Genomic DNA, 22,352 nt, shown 5'->3' on the forward strand with positions numbered 1-22,352 from the left:
ATATACATGAATTTCCCGTCTCATTTCTGAAGCTAATCATGAAATGGCAACATAATCAGATGCTTCTTTTTATAAAGTCATGTTTCCTGAAGGGGCTTAGCACACACTCAATATCTTATGTCATAATAGAAGCCACTGAAGTCCAGAGAAGTGAACTAAACTTGACAATATCTTAAAGTTTTCTAGTAGAAAATCAGGCCCCCTGAATAATAAGCTTCCTGGTTTTTCCATGTAGTTCAATGAGGAAACCATCCCAAAACTAGAGAAATGAAAACCCTCTTCAGGATCCAGCCCTGGGTGTTAACCTATATTACCTATAAGTGCATGTAGCAAATAAATGTTTGTAAGCTGACCATGTATAGTTAAAGCTATGCAGAGTTCAGGCCGTACTCAACAATGAGTAAACCTTGATCTTGGGATGCTTCAAATACGTATTTTTTAATTTTGAAGACTGATTGATATGGGCTTTTTTTGGAGAATAAGCTACCTAGAACCAGGATCCTAGAACAAAAGAGTAAACTTCAGGGAATATTCTCTTTATCGGAAATCAACTGCCTAGGTTTTTGGAAAACATGATTAAAAATCCATCTAAAGTAAACAGAAAAATTATACTATACTATATAATTGTACTGGGCTGAGGGGAAATTTTTAATTTGATTTACAGTCATCTTTAAATCTTACAGAGATACATGTTCAAATGTGAGTCATGATTTTTGATAGCATAAACAAATTAACAATCATGAGCTGGACTGAGAAGAGCTTCTGTTGCATATCTTCTATTTGATATTCTTGCAACATCCTCTCTTCAAGAAGCTGTAAGTAAGGAGTCCAGCTGATTTTACTTCTACCAACCACTGGTCTAAATCATATGCGCATGATTAAAATTCCTGGATGTCTTCATTTGTTTTACATTAAGCTGCCTTGATTTTATGGTTGCTTTAAAACATAACATTTGTAAAAAATCTGGGACTTTAATTTTTCTGTTGTTTTTTGTTTTACATTTTATCAGTGTATTATCAGATACACTGATATTTACTTCAGATCTGTTTTCTAAAATTCAGAGTTAAATTTGTTCTTTTAATCAGTGTGACTGAGTAGGAGATCAGAATAAGTGATATGAACAAACAAAAGATTTTTACTTCAAATGAGATATGAGAAATGAGAAGCCATTGCCTTCTTTATATATAATTAGAAGGAAAGGTCTTGAAAGAATGAATATGATTGTTTTTAGTCCAAAATGATATTGATGGTGTGTTCTACCATGATGTTTATTGAATGGTAAGAAGGGCAAAATGAGACCTTTAGCTCCTGTGATCTGAGTTAATGGATGCTCTAGCCCCTGCTTGATAGTCAAATCTGGGTTTTTTAACTTGTTACTATTTCCAAGCTCTGTGACTGTTTTTGTTGTTCTGTCTCCTTTGCTAATCGTCTGCCAGTAAAAATGTGGCTAGCATAATTCAGGATCTGATGTTTATACCAAATTTCAAGTTGTGTGTTTTATAACTAAGAACCTGTCTTACATGTCAGAGTCCTCACATCTGTGATATTTCTGGTGCCTATTATTTTCTTGTGACTTTCCCTTCAAATGCTTTAAAGGAGCATAATTCAGATACAGTCTAAGGATAGTGGACTCTGTAGTCTCATTCCAGGTGGCAGTGACTTTTCCCTGTTAAGACAAATATACAGGTGATACTAATCAATCTTTCCCACAAACTAGACGTGATTGCTATGGGAAGCAAAACTGTCGATCACAAAGGGAAAGGAACACGATCGCTTGGAAGACCAAGGGCGTGGTCTAACCATGATGACTGACTAGGCCTGTTCCCAAATTACTGCTTGGAACAGAAGCCTTCCCCCCACCCCAGTTCTCACCCCCGCGCTCCATTGACCTACACTGGTATACAATTTCCTTGTGTTGCACCCATTAGAATTTGAAGGTTGTTATAGACATTGGCCAACTTTACACAGTTGGTAAAACTACAGAGCTACGTGATTCTAATGCGTAATATGTCAGTGTATCTTAATAGGTTGTGTAATTATATATGAGGATACATTTCTCAAGGGTAAATTTTTTAAAAGATAGGTGAATAATTTCAGAAACGCAAATCCAATGGCGCCATGATTTTAAAACAATAGGAAATCATGATAGAATTTAACTTTTTTTACTTCATTTGAAAGTATTTATGTTACATATCTGTCTTATGGACAATGCTGACTAAATACTTCTGCCTCCTAAGAGGATACAGTTTATACTGTTGAAAGTAAAGAAGGGACACCTGGCTGGCTCAGTTGCTTAAGTGCCCAACTCTTGATTGTGGCTCAGGTCATGATCTCAGGGTTGTGAGATCGAGCCCCATATTGGGCTCTGCACTGGGTGCGGAGCCTGGTTTAGATTCTCTCTTGTTCCCTCCCCTCCATGCTCTCTCTCTCTCTCTCTCTCTCTGGGAAAAAAGTAAAGAATGCACAAGACGTTAACTTTTTTTTTAATTCTGCCAAATGAAATGGTTATCCTTTTTACTTTATCTGAGAAGAGTATTTTTATAAATAATCTTTAAAAACAGACTTGAATCTGTCAAGTTCCAAATCAGTACGCCAAATAAAATTTGTCAGATTAAGTTTTTAGAAATTACGTTTTACCTTGAACTCCTTAATGAATTAAAATAAACAAATGAAATTTAAGATTTTCTTATTACAAAGTACATCATATTGAATCCGTATGCATTTTATAATTCTCCTGATGATTTGTCTGTGTGTGTTTATACTATAACCTGTCTCTTAAAAGACTTCCAGAAAATTCTTTATCATCAAATAATTTAGAGAAATGAAAAATGTTAGTGGTGTTAAAATGGCTTTAGTTCTATACTCACGCCCCCAGAACTTTTTTTTTTTTTTAATTTATAGGTCAATGTCCTACAAAAGCATAGTGGATACAGAATTAAGATTCATCCATTAGGTCTAATTAGGATCAAATATTTATTATGCACCAGTAGCTGCAGTAAGTGTACTTCCTAGGATGGAAATTGTTTGTGGCTAATGTGCTGTAGCAACCCATAAAATACTCATGGCTGTGTTAACTGGTCCTGAGATCAGTAGCCCCTTGGGGAATGCCTTTCATCTCAGTAGCTGCTTTATGTATGTGGTTGAGGTTTCTCCTGGTATTTTAAATGTAGCATATTAATGCCAACTTAAAGATCAAATATTATGAATAAGAGACATGCAATGTTTTCATGTCTGATAAATATCCATTAATTACCTCAAAAGGGATACAGATTATTCAGAATATATATTTTGTCATGGCTAAATAGGTCAGAATTCATTGCAGTTTGGAAAGACAAATATAAAATGGGACCAGTACCTGGGTTTAATTAAGTTGTCACTTCCTTCCATCTTTTCTTTAAGGCAATTTTCCACTCATTATATCTGATTTCTTTCTGAAAAGAAAGTGTGCTCAGCATATCATTGCTTTCTATTGGCATGATTTTGATGGAAGTTGTTTTCCGTTTATTAAAAAGGGGTGATGGAGCTGAATATATTCTTTTAAAAGTCTTGCAGTAGATGGATATATTAAATTCTAACCATTACAATATTTGTTGCTTAAATTCATGTTTAACAAATAGGTACTGACTCTAGAAAAAACCCTTCTCCAAAGCATCTTGGACTTGTTCCAATTGCTTCTGTGCCTAAGCTTCTCCTGGGGAATGTCAGGCATCTTTCCTTGGTTTCCTGTCGTTCTATATTTTCTCTGCTCTTAGACCTCCCATCCGCTTACACGCATGTGTACGTGTGGACACACACACACTCTCTCTGTTGTGGTCACTACGTATCTACACCATTCAGAACACCTCACCTTCTGAGGACACCTGGGCAGCTGCCTCTCCTGCCCCTCACAGCCCTCAATCTATCTTCCTTAATCTTGAGCAGAGATTGACTTTGCCTAAGGATACCTATTCCTTGCTCCTTTGCCACCCAATTTAGCAGAATGTCAAAGATGATCACTGGCTTTCTGTTCATCTCACTTTTTCCTGGGCTTGCCTCATTTCAGGTTGTCCTTGGTCTTCCCCTTCCCTGAGTCTCAGCACTACTTCCTACATTCAGACTGTGCCACCGACATTCTTTTCATAGAGTTCATTTTTCCCCTGCCCTCCACCTCAATCTTAATTGAAAAGCTCATGGATTTCTCTCTTTTCCAAATGCATATAGTACTTAGAGCTAATAGCATTCATTAGTAATTAAGTGTCCATGTTATATAACAATTCATCTGTGATTTGTTTGCATCTTTGTTTAAATCTTCTATCATGAACTTTTCATGGGGTATGTTTTATCTCCCCCAAACAAGGCTATAAATTTTTTGAGACAGAAACTGTGTTGTGAATTTTTTGCATCCCTTGAAATGCGATACATATAATGGGAATTTTTTATTGTTATTTGTTCATGTGATTTGAATTTCAACACCCACATAGGTCAAGAAGAAGAGAAAGTAAGTGTATCAAAAGAAGAAAGAGAGAAAAGAATAAGTGCTCCTAAGTAGGAAAGAATACATGCTCCTAAGTAGCTTATATTTTGTCCCCAAGTTTCAAAATCCAAATGAAAGCCAAAAAACAAAGAGCCACATTTTCTCATTCAATTTCCCTATCACTCTTTAGCACTACTCACTACACCAAGAAGGAGCATTTAATTCTCAAATGAGCAACACAGTAGGAAATGTGGTTGAAAGTGGTGCTTGTTTGTTACTCTGGAATTAGTTCAGTTATTTTACATATGCAAAAAGTGTACTGACTTTATCAATAAACTCTGGTGAAAACCAAATTTGGGGACTCCACAGCAGCCATTGATTGACTCCTAGAGCTTTCCATTGTGCTGTATGACTAGAACAGAACATGCTGGTTATCTTAACTCTTATGATAGGTGATACAATGTTATTGAATTGTGAGATTCTTTTTAAATATATGATTTGAGGGGTACAGATTCTGAATGCATGTGTGCTCTAAGTTCTTGATATTTTCCAGTGGGGAAGAGAAAGCATTGCTGGAATTACGAGCAAATTTAAACCCACAATTCAATAGTGATTGAATTAAGCAGAATTTTATATTTGGTAATACATAGTTGACACTTAAAATGATGCTTTATATCATCTTTTACGTTTAAAATGGGGAATAGCTTCAGAAGGGTTAAAGAACTTGCTCAAAGTCACATTAGTCTAGTGAGTGGCAGAGCAGGGAATCTAACCTGGGTTTGTGTGACTCTCAGCATCCAGGATCAGTCCACTACAACACAGAGTCTTTCCACAATATGTTGATGGGATCAGAGGGAGGTATTTGCATGTATCCATCTAAGTGGTCACATATAAGCAGTTTACTATTTCCCCAATGACTATACCTAGCAACCAGCCTAACCAGTGTTTGTAGATGGAAAATGAAGCCACAGCACTCAGTTGGGGCAGCAGGTGAGCAATAATCTCCAAAGAATAGCTTCTAATTTTTTGTTTATAAGGAGCTTAATGGGTATACACTTGGTAGGCATGGTAAGCATGCAGTTTCTCTTTCTTTTCTTTTCTTTTTTTTTTTTTCCATTGCGTTAAAGGCTTTGGTCTCCGTTTCTGTATTTGTTTGTCTACTTGGGCAACTGAAAGTCTCCCATTAGATCCGGAAACTCTAGGCAATCTAGTCTACTCTGGCCCATTCTGCTTTTGCCTCTGCCACAGCTCCAAAATTACTTCCTCATTGTTACTGCATACATGGGACTAACTTTAGAGTTTCTTCCCTTCATAAAATTCCACTGGCCTGAAAATCCTTATATCCGAAGTTTCTTTTCTTTTTCTTTTTTTTTAATTGACATATAATGTATTATTTGTTTCAGGGGTACAGGTCTGTGATTCATCAGTCTTACATAATTCACAGCACTCACCATAGCACATATCCTCCCCAGTGTCCATCTCCCAGCCGCCCCATCCCTCCCAACCCCCTCCACTCCAGCAACCCTCAGTTTGTTTCCTGAGATTAAGAGTCTCTTATGGTTTGTCTCCCTCTCCAGTTTTGTCTTGTTTGATTTTTCCCTCCCTTCCCCTACGATCCTCGGTCTTGTTTCTCAAATTCCTCATATCAGTGAGATCATATGATACTTGTCTTTCTCTAATTGACTTATTTCGCTTAGCATAATACCCTCTAGTTCAGATAAAGGGCTAGTATCCAAAATCTATAAAGAATTTATCAAACTCAACACCCAAAGAACAAATAATCCAATCAAGAAATGGGCAGAAGACATACCCGAAGTTTCTACAACTTAATACAAGTGTCTCTGTAATTTTGATCCAGAATGACCAGGAATCAGAGGTCCATGAGATTAAGTAATTGTGTATAATTAGCTCTGATAGCCGATCTCCTCCAGCTTTCAGGAGAAAAATGTCCTTTTTTCTTTCTTTCTTGTTATTGCTCAATGCAACCGGAGGACTTTACCTCCTGCTCCCTCAAGGCTGACTCTCAGTGGGAGATCAAGAAGGCAAAAAGCTCAAAGCAATTAAATCTTCTCTGAGAGTGTCTACTGTTCCCAGAGGTAGCTCAGAGGGGGGCAATTCCTGGAAGCTGTTTGCTCTTGGCAACATAATACCTTTTTTGCCCCTGACTGTGGCTCCCAGCAGTCCCAGGACTCAATGGCTTTGGCAATAGCAGCTGCCACCGAGTGTCCCCGTGGTTCCCTGCTCAGATGCCCGGGAGCCCCTTCTGTGTCCCAGGAAGACGGGGTTGTTCAGTGTCCTCCCTTGGCACCACATCCAGAGTTTGAGTAATGGCAATGCATCACTGATTCCTACTGGTGGCGATGGTATTCTGTGGCTTTATCAAGACCGGTTTTTATTAAAAGGGTCTTGATCAAAGTTCCCTAAATGTACATTAAAACCAAACAAACAAACAAAACAAAAAAGAAGCCATACCTACAGCAAGCAGAGCCATATTTCTAAACACACTTTTGGCCACTGTCTGCCACCCTCTGAAAAAAAAACACCATCTTAGTTTGGGGTTCCCTCACATTGTTGCTCAGGCTCTCTTCCAAGAATAATGTAGGTGGAGCCCCTCATTTCTTCAGGTGGAAAGATGCTTCTTCTTGCAGGAGGGCACAGGAACTCATCAATAAATTAGGCTCCAGAAACAGCCCAGGGAAATCTTAGAGCTGCCACAGGTAAAATGTAAACCAGCTCTAATAATAAGTCAGGTTCGGCCATGATTTTTCAGTGGATTATTTGGATTCTTAAAAAAAAAAAAAAGATGAATTAACTCACTGACAAAATCTAATTAGACTGGAAAATTACTTTGAGGTAGTTAACAAATCAATTCTACGCCCAAATGTCACTGTCAAAACTACAGATACGGGGCGCCTGGGTGGCTCAGTCGGTTGAGCGGCTGCCTTCAGCTCAGGTCATGATCCCGGGGTCCTGGGATCGAGCCCCACATTGGGCTCCTTGCTCGGCAGAGAGCCTGCTTCTCCCTCTCCCTCTGCCTACCGCTCTGCCTACTTGTGCTCTCTCTCTATTTCTCTGTCAAATAAATAAATAAAATCTCTAAAAAAAAAAAAACTACAGATACAAAATCCATAATAAATCATCTCTCACCATCAGTTTTTCCCTCCTGAAACTTGCCCATGGGGCCCTGCCTTGAGAGCTGGGATTGGTTATATAGAGGGTGCTTTTGCTGCACTGTGCAGGGAGGTTGTGCAATCTGCAAAGGCACTCTGGTCCACATCGCACCTCACTTCAAATCCCAGAAGCAGGTGTACATACGGAAGGGCAAGATGGATGGATGCGAAACTGAGAATATTTTCAAGAACAAACAGCATAATTCAAAGCCAACATGATTAAAAAGAACTTCACCCAAAAGACTAAGTGTGCTCAGGTAGCATATGCGGATGCATGAGGCTCCTGAAAATGGAGCCAGTGATTCCCGTAAGCTTGCTTCCCACACACTGGGGCCCTGAGCCACGGTTTGCTTCCTGAGAGCCCGGTCCTCGCTGATGAGGCCAAGGTCATAGGTCAGGGTGTTGTATGGTTAAATGCAAATTTCCAAGTTCCACAGGGTCACAGAGAACAGCCTGGTCTGCCTCAGTGGACTACCCCAAAACTCAAAAGATGTGCTTCAGATAAAAGCGAGCTTTGTTACCAGCTCTTACCACAGTGACCAATCTGGGGAGAAGTAGAAGGACCCTGGTCCAGGAGGCAGCAAACGCCACATCCTTCCCCCCCCCGCAGGCACAGGGCAGTGCATGCTGAGAGACAGAAAGGAAAAGCCATTGCCCTGATCACCTGTGGGTCTGACGCACCTGTCTGGGGCCACCGTGGGAACCGGGAAGGGACCGGCGATGGCCCAATCCTGGAATTTGAACTTCCAGCTGTCCTTGAAAGAGGACAGTGTTTTCTCTTCTGTGGGGCTCTAACCAAGAGAAGTCAGGCACCCCTAAACATACCCCATGAACTAGTACCCTCTAGTCCTTTCCAGTCAGATTACTGGAAGCTTGTTTGAGCTCACATTCAAACATTTGCAACTAAATTCAAATTTCTGCATCACAAAAAAGATGCATCTCTTGTTTCTAGCTTAAAGCCTACGAGGCTGCACTAGTTCAGAGGACAGTCTGGTTGATGGGGGAAGAAAAACTCCTCAAAAGGTGGTGCTTCCTTACAGGGCGTAACTCCACACGGGAATGTTTTCCTGGGCTTTCCTAACCGTACATCAACCCAGGATGAATTTAGCTCACTGTAGCCTGTCCACAATCTGCATTCCCACCTAAGCAACTAATCAGATAAAAGAGAACCCATGGATCCCCAGAAATCTATCACGCTTCTGAAAAACAACCCTGAAGACATGCCCTAGGGTAATGTCCGTGGAGGACTTTTCAGGAACAACTAAATGGGTTTGAATTAGGTCACTAGGGAATCATCTTTCTATAACATTTCAGGCCACTTAAGTGTAGAGAAAACATTCTCTCCTGTAAGTCTTACCTAAGGGCGCCCCTGATGAAAAGCCGCTTGCTCTTTCTACCCTTGTGTTTCTGTCATTTTGTTATTCCTTCTATGATTTCTCCCTTAGTTGTCTTTTCCATGGTTTATAATGTAGAAAGACATAGTTGAGGTCTTGCTGATGAGGGAAGAACAAAGATATGACAAGGACGACATAATTAGGACAGCGGGGCCTAACCCACTTTTCAGGGAGAGCCAAAATGGCAGGAGGAGTCGTGGCCAAGAGATAGTGACCATAGAGAACAATGAAACAGGCTTTTATCACAGGACCTCACCAGACAGCCCAAGTTGTGTGTTGGGTTTGAAGAGGGGGTTCAGGGGGGGAGTATATGCTTAAAAATGAAATATACCAGCTAAAGTGAACCAAAAAGGGAAATGCCAATTTGCTACTTTGTTTTTTTTACTTATGTAATTATTTAAATTTAAATTCTCCCCAAGTATTAAGATAGCATTCTACTGGGGCATGTGGGTAGCTCAGTTGGTTAAGCACCCAACTCTTGAGTTTGCCTCAGGTCATGATCTCAGGGTCGTGAGATCGAGCCCTGCATTAGGCTCCGCGCTCAGTGCAAAGTCTGCTGGAGATTCTCTCTCTCCCTCTTCCTCTGCCCCTCCCCCTGCTCATGCGTGCCCTCTCTCTCAAAATAAATAAATAAATCTTTTTAAAAAAGTATTCTACTAAATATAATACAGTACACTAGAGATTAGAGTAACACACTAATTGAGTAATACAGAAAACTGGATCTAATACCCACCAGGTATTCTTGAAGACCCTGGAAAGGGCTGCATGGACTGAGTGTGTTTCCAAATCAGACAGGAATGCAATAATTTAGACAGTGGGGTCTACTGTTCTGATACCATCAGCACTCCCATAAATAGTGGAACTGTATTATTGTAGTAGCATCCGGCCAGGTTAACTTTTAGGAAACAAAAGTGGAAGACAGAATAATAAAAAAAGTGGAGGGGGGTGAAGAAAAAGAAGATAGAAAGGAAGAAGACAGAGAGAAGAAGAATCCGAAGGAGAAAGAGAAATACGAGGAAACTTAAGTTTGCCTTGTCCAACCATTCATCTAACATAGCGTGTGTGGGAGTAAGACAGGGGATTCGAAGTAGTAGAGTAGACTATGGGACCAAGAAACAGAGCTCTAAATGCCTCGGTGTATATACTGAAAGGAGACAATAAATCATTGCATACCACACTTTTTAGCTCTCTGTCTTCATCCTCAGGAGTAAAAGACAATGTGATATAAATAATTATAAGACTCATAACCTGGTTTGACATTGCTTGGCTGAGGGATTATTGGTCCTCTTCTTCACCATCCTACAGAGCAGTCAGGGAGCGGGTTGAACAGTCTTTGTAAAATCAACAGCAATATCAGGGATTAGTGTGTATGCAAGAGACTGCAAGCTCAAAATACTTGAGGTTTTCATGCATGCTGTGCTGAAATTTAGTGAGGTCAAATAACTCATCAACTATAGATCTCCTTTAAGCAGCACCTTGTCAGACTAGCTTGCCTCACACTAGGATGCTACAAAAAATATATAATAAATGGAAATTATTGTAAAAATATGGTAACTTAAAAAAAAAAAGATAGTGTATCTAATAAAGAGTAACAGTGCAAAACCTCAATCTTACCCACCAGTCCGATCTTGGGATCTGTGGTCCAGATCTAGGGTGCTTTCAGAGATGGGTGTAAATGAGATCCTTTCTCAGGAAACTGGAGCTGGTACTGCCCATGCCCAGAGGGCTCAGACCCACTGGTGGCCATGCTCACTGTGCCTCTTAGAGGTAAGGAGGGCGCTGACATGTGCTGAGGGCTGTGCAGCTGTGGAGTGGTGTTGGGCAGTGCACACAAGTAGACGCTTCATGTATACATGTTCCCACTTTGTACTGCTACCTCAAATAGGACAGGTCAATGATTAGGAAACGCTGAGAATCTACTTGATGCCAGAGTCATGAATGATTTTAGCAAGTATTCCTCTTTCCTGACTTCCCGATATTATCTTTCCTTTTTTTTTTACTATAACAGGTGTATCTTTATTTTTTTCAACTTTTCAACTTCTGCTAAAAGTTTATTGTTACCATAATAATGGCTTACAATTCTTGAGTATTTACGATGTCAGTGGCACTGTGGTGAACAGTTTAGGTGGATTATCTTATTCAACCTCAAAGTAAACGGCAGTGGAATATAAACTCCATGAGGGCATGGACTTTGACTGTTCTGGACTCTTCTGGATTCCTGTTGTCTGGGAGGTAGGAGTCTCTCAATAAATATTTGCTGAAGGAATGAACAAACGGATGAGTGAGTGAAAGAGCAACCTATAAAATAGATACTACTATTATTCCCCTTTTGCAGTATGCAAGGTTAAATGGCCAATCAATGGTAAGAACAAGATGCAGAGCTGAGTAGTCTTCCCCACAGATAGGGCTCCCAATGTGTAGAGGTACTCCCTTTACAAAGGTCAGTGGGTTTTGTTTTGTTTTTATTCACTGCTTGCTTTAGGAACTGAAGAACCCTGAGGTGCCAACTGACAGGTTTGAAAGATAAGATTCTCAGGGGTTTTTTGAACTCTGCACCCAAATTCTTGGAGCACGGGCTGGCCCCTGAGAACCAGAGACTATAATCTCCACCAAGAATGAGCACAGAAAAGAAGCCAGTAGGGCAAGTTAAATCAGAAATAATGAAAGGGAATTGAGATACCAATTCCAGAGAAAGGCAAGTGGGGGGATTGGGAAGGGCCTCCAAGCTTGGAGAGATTAGAGCTGCATGGAAGTCCTGAAGCATTGGAGAGAAGACAAGCCAACAACAACCAGGATGGAGTCGAGGCCCAGGTGTGGTGGGAGGTGATAAACATCTTCATAGTCACCGCTAAGACCAAGCATTCACATTTGCTCATTGAAGCTGGCCAGTGTATGATTTGGGGCTGAGTTAGTCCAACCTAATGGACCAGAAATAGAGCGGATAACAAAAACAAAAGTACATTTTGAGTTTACTTTGGGTAGATTTTAGTGCAGTGTCCAATCAGGGCCACAAAAGAAAGGGTGCATAATGAAAGGTAAGGAGGAAGGTAAATCTCAGGCTTACCATCTGGTTCTAATGCAGTGATAGGACTGGAGAGGCAAAAGGTATTTTCCATGCATTTCTCTCTATTACTCTCTCTGCCTTTTTCCTTCTTGACGCCTGTTGTTCTCTCTTGCATAATGTTAAAATTTCCAAATGATAGTCTCTTTAATGTCCTCATGTGAGTCATAGTCAGCATTCTTATATTCACAGACGCTGTCGTATTCAAGCAAGGCACAGACCACAGGTCCTAAGTTTGCAATTTTTAGTTAGACTTTCTCTACACAATCTTTTGCTCCAATTCTATGCCAAAAAAAAAAAAAAAAATAGTTCATGCATTGAGAGCTGATCTAAGGTGCTTATTTTGCATTTTGGCCTTAGAGTACCTCTCTATACTGCAGCAAGGACTGCGTGACCTTCAAGCCCTGATGTCACTGACTTCCAGCTCTCCTGATGCTGAAGCCACAGACCATTTTTGTGTTGGAAATTGCCTTTTTGCAAAAGCCAAGAGGATAACCCAAGCACCATAAATAACTCGGCCTGCCCACTCCACCGTCATATTCCATAGGCTGAAGCTTATGTGCCAACTGACTTCGAACAGGAGCGCCTAGGTTTAGCGCTGTGCCATTTCAGTAAATAGAACGAGGCGTCGCCAGCGCTTAGAGCGCCGAGGGCCCTGACGGCGTGGGTTCACGGCGCACCCGAGTCTCACGGCCAGCATAGCTGAAGCCTGAGTTCAATGCATAACTAAGACTGTTTCGCTCTGCTCCAGTTCCGTAGAAGCCACACAACAGCAGACTTGTATTTCTGTCAAAGGCTTCGGTTTTCCGTCATCTATTTTTTATAGCACTGATACTAAACCAATTGCAGCGAATGGAGGGTATTATTTCTGGCGTGGGTGCATCACGATGCTGATTTGCCGTTCCTAGGAAGCAGGCTCACTGCGCTGGGTTTTATCGTTTACCATGGGAGACCTGGTTCAACAAAATGTAAGTGCTTTGAGATGCTTGACATTTTCAAAACGTAAATAACTAATGCCCCATGAATGAGGAGGAAAGGGCCATATGATGAGAAGATGGGATAAGGATGGAAATTTTATTTGGTACCATTTGTGACAGGGTGACAGTGGGTTAAAGATGAGCAAAACTATTTCTTCCATCCTTCAGTTTCTCAGTATAGCATTAATCTTTGAAGAGAATCTTGGTTTACTCTCAAGCAACTTTGCAACTTTTCAGAATCATATTTTCCTGTGTTCTTTCTGAAATGTTTGCATGTCCTCATCTGTACGTGCTTGTGGTTTTTAGATTTTAAGAAAAATGGCCAGGATTTATAAACCAGAAAGTTTAGAGGAAACCATCTATAAAGAACCATAGCCCCCTTCCCCATCCCAAATACACACGCACACACCTTCACACACTAACAAACACAGAGATTTTAAAAAATTAACCAGCTAACTAGCAATAACATTGTATATCAACTTAGAATACTTTTTACTTACAGTAGATTTACTGATTCATTAAATATCAGTAACAGATGACCATGTATCAAAATTGTCCAATGTGAAGCTTTAAATCTGTAGTGTATTTCACCAGGTCATTAGTGGGTTTTGAGAGCTAATGCTGTACAATTTATTTCTCTATAAATATTGATCACATGTTAGGTGTACAACTATTGATTTTTCAGGCATGTTGTTGTTTTTGTCCTATTTTCTCCACTTTCAGATGATTTATTCAGTTTTCTGACTGTGAATGTAATAACCATTTTTAGCTGGTAAAAAAGAAAATACCAAACCAACCCATATGAATTGCTACTTTTCAGCGTTCCTATGTGTTTGTGCTTTAGCTAACAGCAAAATCAATAGGACTCCAGAAATGGAGACAAGTCCGCTCTGGGTGGCATTATTCACTTTCTATTAAACTTGACAGCTAATTTGCAAGTTCACACTTTTTTAAAGCTAGAGTTCTTGAAACATTGACGGCTGAACCCTTCTAACCCCAGCTAAATATGCAGATAGAGAATAGAACCCAGAGAGTTCCCTAGCACTGGTATTGTTTCCAAGGTATTATTTTGGTCAAAGACAGAAATTAATTCTTGTTTAATGCTTTCTAGCAAAATGGAATGGTAAGAGGGCAGTGAGAAAAAAAAAAAGTAGAATTGAAAGTGTTATAAAACAAGCCTGAACTTTCCATTAAGAGTCACATAAAGAGGGCGCCTGGGTGGCTCAATCGTTAAGCGTCTGCCTTCGGCCCAGGTCATGATCCCGGGGTCCTGGGATCAAGTCCCACATCGGGCTCCCTGCTCCGCGGGAAGCCTGCTTCTCCCTCTCCCACTCCCCCTGCTTGTATTCCCTCTCTCGCTGTGTCTCTCTGTCAAATAAATAAAATCTTTAAAAAAAAAAAAAGTCACATAAAGAATTCAAAGACCAAATATTTAATCAAAATTAATTTAACAAAATCATATTAAGTAAGGTTGCTTCCTTAGACCTACTGTGGAATGTTTCAAATGCCTTTTCTATATAAAGATATATTTAATCTGATAGAGCAAGTGGCATTTTTATAACCCAGAACAATTATTTATTCTTAGAAAAGAAGAAATCCCGGACATGTAGCCAGATATGGGAAAACATATTTATGGTGTAACATTTTTTGGCATGAAATAGAAAGAAGAGAGTTTTTTATGAAACACTTGGCAAAGCAGAAAGCTTAAAAATATTTCTAAACTTGCCCAGTTGCAAAACCACACTGCATGTTTTGCCTTTTCTATTAGGGAAGAAAGAGAACCTCTGGGCTGGGACTGGCCTTATGAGTCCCATCACTTCACTTCCCCTGACAGGGACTAGTTAAATTAACTAAACTCCTGTTGGAATGCCCAGCCTGTCATCTCCTCTGCACAAAAATGAAACACATGACGTTCTGAGAAAGAATTTAAAGCAGCCAATTTCTCAGAAAATATTTGAATGACCCTTGGAGGTTAACAGCACAATCATTTACACGAAAATTGCTTCAAATGTGGATAATGTGTTCTTTTAGGGTCAGCAAAGTATATGTGTCTGCTCAAAGCTGCACATAAACAAGCGGCCTTGATTAAATCAGAAATGTAGGCAGACGTTGGAGAAGACAGGGAAATCACAAAAATGTTCTATTGCTATTCCTTCTTAATTCTCTAACTTCTTTCTCTCAATGTTTTTTGCCCCGCAGTGTGTTATATTTTGTAAAGCAGTTTCACTGAGATTGTTAAGCAACTAGCAAACTAGATCTTCTAAACTAGTAAGCCACGGTGTTCTTTTTTGCCTCCTGGTTGGAGTAAACGAAGTGAGTGGGAGTGAAAATGTTTGCTTACTGAGAGGAAACTTCACTGTATTATTAAATTTTTCCCCCATTTCACCCCAGAGCTCAACAGGAGGTCTAGGTCTTTAGACTGTAGACAGAACCTGATTTTGTGGAGATTTTGTATTATATATGGGAAAGTCCTTTAATTCCTTCCACCTGCCGTCCCTTCTATGTAAAATGCAAATCATCATAAAGGCACCCTACCTTCTACCATGCTGGGATGATACCATATACACCTAAGCTTCCCACCCATGCTTCAGAAATAGGATCTCTAAACTGCCAGGGGTCTTAAAGACCATCTACCTCTGGAAAAGACAATGTTTTAAGTTTTTGTTTTGTTTTGTTTTAAGGATAGAATTCCCCTCCTCTTTCCATCCCCAACTTTAAAAAACAAAAAAAATCTCATTTCTTTTGTACCTGCATTGTCAACACAGGTCTCTCTAAAAAGTACAGCCATTCTAGGGAAACATTCTAAAGGAGCAAATTCTTGACACTGCTTGAGGAAAGAGGAGACCCAGGCTCCTGATAATCCCTGTTGTCCTCCCCGACCTCCCTCTCTCCTCCGGTCCAGGAGCAGGCATGAGCAGGCAGTTGGGGTTGGACAGCTGCTGGTCTTTGTACCAAACCCCTTTAAGCCCCAAACCTGAAACTTGAAAGCAGTGGAAATTCTAAGTACAAATGCCAAGTCACAGCAATCATTGGAAAATCAACCTCTCCTTCTGTCTTGCCCTGAAAAACAGTGAAAGAAGCAGTACTTTTAAAGCACTTAAATAATCAATTAAAAGGGAGAAACTGTGGGCAATCTCAATGCCAATGAATGTTGCCAATTCTTACCTTGGTTACTATTCTTTAGTAAAGAAGGACAGAAGCTCAGATTAATAGATGTTGCTAAGAACAACCCAGAACTTTGACATTCTTATTATGCCTTACTCAACATGCTGACTTAGAGTAGAATTGCTAGTGATGGAAACAAGGGGAGAAATTATGCCACTAAGCATGGTATAGTTAGGTCAAATAGATTAGGCTTCCTTGTTGGGGAATCTTTCAGTTTACCTCTATGTGGACTATCAGTTCTGATTCCAAGTCATTGCCGAGAGTGAGCTATCGTGTGAATGAGCCTTTTTCTTTATCACTCTGCTGTGGCTGTGGGGCAAGTAGGTGGCAAACATGGATGAATGAATCCGGAGTGTAGTCTTGAGGTACCCTTGGGTTTCATGGGTTGTGTAAGAGTGGCTCTGGGCTGAAGAAGACAACTCTGCAGAATGGAAGGGAACTAAGTGTCACCCAGAGTACATATTTACCTTGTAACTGTGACTAATCAAGCACTGGCTCCATTTGTCAAAGGTATTTCGTCTGCAGCCTCACTTTCAGACTGTCAAAGTTCACAAACATTGAATGTCATCAGCTTCAACCTCTCTTTAAAGTACATGCTCCCCTCCAACTTTTTCCTGAGTCCTAAGATCTGCTCAGTAATCTCCGGTGTACCAGTTTCTTCATGAGCAGACTCCTTTTATCTTAATACTCCCAGGGCACTCACAGACCAGGGAAGACTTTGGGGGGGGGGGATTATTTTTTCCTCTACCCTGGGTCGAGACCCATGTATAAAAGAGAGATTAACAAGAGAAAAACAGAATTTTTTCTGTTTTATTTATTACCATGCATACATCATGTATACATGGGAAATAGCCAGAGAAAAATGAGTAAATCTTTGAGGTGGCTTAGAATTCAGGCTTAAATTCTATCTTCATAGTGAAAGGGAAGAGTAAATGATTTTTAGGAAAGATGAATGGGCCCTTGGAAGAAGAGATGAAAGGTGTAATAGCGTGTGACAAATTTGTCTGTGTGTGGTGTCAACTTCTAGTATCCTCTCATGTGACAAGAGTTAGTCCTCCCTGGTTGATGACACTCCCAGGAGGGGATTTATGACAACTGAGTTCCTTTTGGAGGATCTGCCTTGAGGCAGATGAGGGGAGTTCAGAGAAAGCCTCTCCCTGCATTTGCTTTTCCAAGTGCCTACAGCCCCAGATAACCAATATACAGTGTATTTGGGGTGGCATGTCCAAAACTCCTACAGTCATATTTTGGGGTGGCACATTCTGAGGCCTTTCACTTTTAAATGAGAATAGCCATTTGCTATTTCTTTTGATCCTATGAGTTGCCTTAGATACAAAGCATACTTTTGTTTTGTTTTCTAGTTTAGTACAAGCTCGTACTTGCTAACCCTAACACCTGCATGAAGGTTGGTGATTTTTTTAGGATGATATGACAAAATTTATTGAGATTGCTTTTTCACTGACTTCGTATTTAAGCATTCAAGAAACCATGATAAGGCAAATTATTTGGGACTATTACAATGGATCGCTTTTATTTTTTAAAAATCTTAAAAAAAAAAGGAATACATTTTTATATCAAGTGAGGAAACTTACATCTCTGTACATGAATTTATATGAGTTTATTTGTCCTACTGGGAGGTCAATTTTCTTTTTTGGGGGGGTGGGGAATGTTAGGACAGTCACAATGGATCACTTTTAATTCAGACTATCTCTGAGCACTGATTCTGGGGCCAGGCTGCCTGGATAAGAGACTGGGTCCCACCACTTATACCTCGGTAATTTGGCACCTGTCCGTAGCCCCACTTTGTGTGTTACTGGGAAAATTACCAGAGCTCATGGAAAAGAGCTTGACACACGGTCAAGCATGGTAAATGTTGGCTGCAATAAATACTATAATTGTGTTACTGGGAACTCAGCAACATTAGGATCATATTAAAAATTAAATTCTAAACATTTTCCAGGATATTTACTAATTGCAATTGTTAAATAAGCTGAACTTCACTGAGGCACACACACAGAATTTTAGTTATCTGTAGATAAACCATTTATTTTGATGCATTATAGATGAAAGGGACAAAAGTATACATACACACTCAAATACTTTAATGATACAGTACAGGAATGGAGATTTAACTAAAGTTTAATATAAAAGCAGATGCATTTTTAGTGAGATTTTTATCAGATATTATTTATAAGCAGGTAATTTAAAGAGAATGAAGACTTGGAGGGAATTTGGGGTGGGGCAGGAGGCGGAGAGAGGTGTGTGTGTGTGTGTGTGTGTGTGTGTGTGTGTACAGTTCACCTTTTCTTCCTTCTTGTCAGAATAGTTCCATTTAGGAAACAAACTCTCTTTCCCAATTTGCAGATATCTGCAAATAGTATTCTTCCCAGAAGGGAAAAAATAGCTTACTATGATTCATTTGAAGCAAATCTCCTAGGATGTCAAAATGGATTATTTATTGCTATTAGAGGATTGATTTATTTGCAGAAACATGTATTCCTTCTTAGCATGAAATCAGGACTATCCCTTGAAATTGGTTGATTAGACAACTACCTCTTAGGGATATGAGGAACCCTGACAAGTTCCCACTAGCTCTCAAGTAGCTCCCCACATCCCTTGACCCTCAGTTCCTACCTGGTCTGAAATTCCTGCCCATAGCGTCTACTCTCTGTTTAGGAAATACAAATGAACAAATGACTCGCTTAAGATATCTTATAATTTATCTGAGAGACAAGAATGTATTCAACTTCTGTTAGCGTATTTTAGAGCCTTAAATGGTCTCATAAGCTACTGCACCCCTTCAGGCTGCAGAAAGAAGTCCCTGAGACGTGATGTTCAATAGTGAAGAGTCTGGGCAACAGGAATTTGAATTTCAGAGAAAGAAAGGATTGAGTTGGGGTACAGATCAAGGAAAGATTCTTTGAAGAGGGGGACATAAAGGAGTCTCCTTATATAATGAATTTTTATTTGGGTGGAAGGAAAATAGCAGAGCACTAAGTGGGGGACAGGGTGGGAACACTCTGGGAGAGCTGACTTTATCCCGCAGGAAATGGGTTTGCCTCCCCCTTACCCTATATGTCTCCCTGCTCTCCTGTCCTGCTCCACGCAGATCTGGAAAGGACTGGAGAAGCAAAGAAAAGATGGGGGTAGCAGGATAACATACATTAACACTATGGTCTTTGCAATACAGCACGTTTCTATTCTATTAACATGCTGCTCAGTGGGAATGAAGCTTTGCTAGGGAAAGTTTGTTTTAAATTAAAAAAAAGGGAAGTAGAAGTTAATCAGCAAAACAAATCAGGGCTGCCAAAATCACACTGCCCTCTTCTCCCCTCCTCCAAGACCAATCCTGGGTAAAACTGTCCTGTTTTACCCTTTTCCATTTAATTTTGGTGACTAATTGTGATATGTAACAAACTAAAAATAATGGCAACTATTTGCACAATTTCCTTTTCACAGTTTTTTTTTTTTTTTCCTGAGAAGTAGGTATCAAATCTTGTGAAGAAAAAAGTATATATAATGATAAAGTTAAGTTTTCCTAAGTTTGATATCACTGCTATTTTGGTTGCTTTGCGATTATGAGGCTGATCCCACCCACCTATTTATTGTAATGTTTCTCTTCTAGAGCCAGAATAGGACAGACTCATATACCATTCTGATCTGGGTGCATTTCTTCAGAAGGTACGCTGTGCTCATGGGGAATCGTGGCTGCCTAGGCTTGGGGCTGACGAGGCCAAGAGGGTCTCTGCATGCATTTCAACAAAAAGATTTCTTAGTGAAGTAAATGAAATAAAATGATGGACACCAAAGAACATGAGTATACCCAGATCTCTCCTCACACTCATGCCTGTTGAGTTCGCAATAGAATTTCTGTCCTGAGATTCTACATGAATACCCTTGCTTTAAACTGATTGACTTAGGAGAAGCCCGTGGGGAAATCAGAGGAAGTGAAGCAAGGAAGGTGAAAGGGTTATCAAGACAACACTCTTGCAGAGTGATTATTTTGGAATTCTTTACTCTGCCTTATTTCACAATGGAATGTTTGGGGGTCTTAGGAACACTGTGAGGAAACTAAGCCCCACCTTTGTCCTAAAACTCCTTCCTTGGGCTGCTTCTCAGTTACAGACATCCCAGAGAGTCCCTACTTGTTATAGGAGATGCCTCTTGCTTGTTAACACTTCACAGGGGCACAGGGAATGCACTTATCACCATGTACCCACCCCAGGCCACTCCACGCCTCCTGCGTGGAATTTTCCCTGGCTGTCCACCCCACTCCACTCCTGTGGTAAATAGGACAGCAAGGTCCCACTGCTGGATGTTGCTGCTTGTTGCTCCGGGCTAGTTGGATGGCTTCTGCCAATGACTCCCCAAGCTCCTTGGCTCTTCTTCTGAAATCATCCTGGCCAAATATTACCTACTTTACTGTATGTTACTTATCTAACTCATCGTGGAGGAATCTACCCAAATCTATCCCCCCAAAAAACAAATTTACTTTGTTCTCTTACCCTTTCAGGACAAATTGCTTCCATCTTTGGACTGCAAAAGTGGAGAAGCTGAGAGTATATATTTTAGTCACTGTATTTGTTCTCTAGGGCTGCCATAACAAAGTGCAACAAGTTGGGGGGGTTATAACAAAAGAAAAACATTGTCTCACCGTTCCAGAGGCTAGAAGTCTGAAATCAAGATGTCGGCAGGGCCATGCCCTGGCTAAAGACCCTAGGGAAGAACCCCCTCCTTGCCTTTTCCTAGCTTCTGGTGGATGCCAGAAATCCTTGCATTCCTTGGCTTATGCCAGATCATTCCCACCCCTGCTGCCATTGTCAAGTGGTATTCTTTCTTCTTCGTATGTGTCTTTCTCTCTTTATAAGGACACCAGCCATTGGATGGAGGGTCCACCCGAATCCAGTATGACCTAATCTTAACTTGATGACATCTGCAAAAACCTTATTTTCTAGATAAGGTCATTTTCACAGGTATGGAGGATTAGGACTTCAGAATATCTTTCTGGGGCACAATTCATGCCACAATGACCACTACTGGACACTGGGTCATGCTCGAGCAGGAAGCAGCTCCAAAGAATGTATCATATCACATGCTCCAAGCACAACCATCGGTCCCCTGACACTGCACTCACCCCCTCCCACATCCATGAAACTGACCCACTCTGCAGGGGTCAAGAAGGTCCACGGTCTAATGTCTCACTGGCAGGACTGGCCCGAATGGTCCAGGCTATTTCTGAGTGAGGCCAGAGTACAGAGGACTAATCACCCCTCACTATCACTCAGGCACTTTGGTCTCCCTGAGAAATCCTGAACTGCTAAAGCAGAACTACTCCCTGGAAAATATCTACATGAACTTTAAACCCACAACTTACTTTTTCCTAGTTACAATGATCAGCCTTATAATAGATGACTTTTTTCTGACATCCTTTCTGTCACACTTTGAGGCCCTTCCTATCCACCCACAAATACTGAGATTGTCTTTCAAGAGGATGAATTTTTCTAAAGCTTGATGTGTCCCTTGATTGTTGTGATCCTGGAGAGCTACAGAATGCCTTGGAGTTACGTATTCCCACGTAAAAAAGTTGGTAAGATTCACCAGTCTCCACCATGCTTTCCAAATTCCACTGCTGCGTTACTTTTAAAAGGAAAGTTTTGACTTCCTCAATTCTAAATCAGGTTTTGAATGTGCATACTTTTCAAGAAAGGGGATCAGATATCAGGGCACAGATATCAGATAGTAGAATGTATTATTCTCAATCGATAATAATAATCTGAATGATACTTTTAGTCCTCCATTTGCATGCCAATTTGATTGAATATCTAGAAACAGACAGAGACAAGAGGCAGAATGAGAGGGAGAGCCCACTTTCTAAAAGTCAGTGTGTGGTCACTGCATCAGGCTGTGTAAGAACAAGAGAATCTACTGAAAAAAATAAATACCAACGGGCTTAGTTAGGTATGATGGTGCAAAGCCATTTTATAAATATTTTGATAAGTCTATACAAGAGAAAGTGATTTGTGAGGTGGTTATTTTGCATGATGCTACATTCAAAGCCAATTGGAATTCCTCATTTGCATTAAGTATCTGAGCTCTTTGCCATTTGGAGAACTTTTCTATTCTAAGTTCAGC

At 40.3% G+C, this 22,352-nt stretch overlaps 1 protein-coding gene across 17 annotated transcripts in view; it reads left to right on the forward strand.

The window, feature by feature from the left end:
• The window catches only part of SORBS2 (sorbin and SH3 domain containing 2), a 345,960-nt gene that overhangs the window by 186,823 nt on the left and 136,785 nt on the right, over nucleotides 1-22,352 (forward strand). For 3 of the 17 annotated variants that reach the window (XM_078069760.1, XM_078069797.1, XM_078069769.1), the window contains exon 1: nucleotides 13,030-13,046. The exons of the other annotated variants lie outside the window; for them this stretch is intronic. In XM_078069760.1, coding sequence (XP_077925886.1) covers nucleotides 13,045-13,046 — 2 coding nt within the window. In that variant the 5' untranslated portion in view covers nucleotides 13,030-13,044. Of the gene's footprint in view, nucleotides 1-13,029; nucleotides 13,047-22,352 lie in introns of those variants that run through there. 17 annotated transcript variants of the gene reach the window in all.

The sequence above is a fragment of the Halichoerus grypus genome, chromosome 3, assembly GCF_964656455.1.
Source record: "Halichoerus grypus chromosome 3, mHalGry1.hap1.1, whole genome shotgun sequence".
Lineage (NCBI taxonomy): Eukaryota > Metazoa > Chordata > Mammalia > Carnivora > Phocidae > Halichoerus > Halichoerus grypus.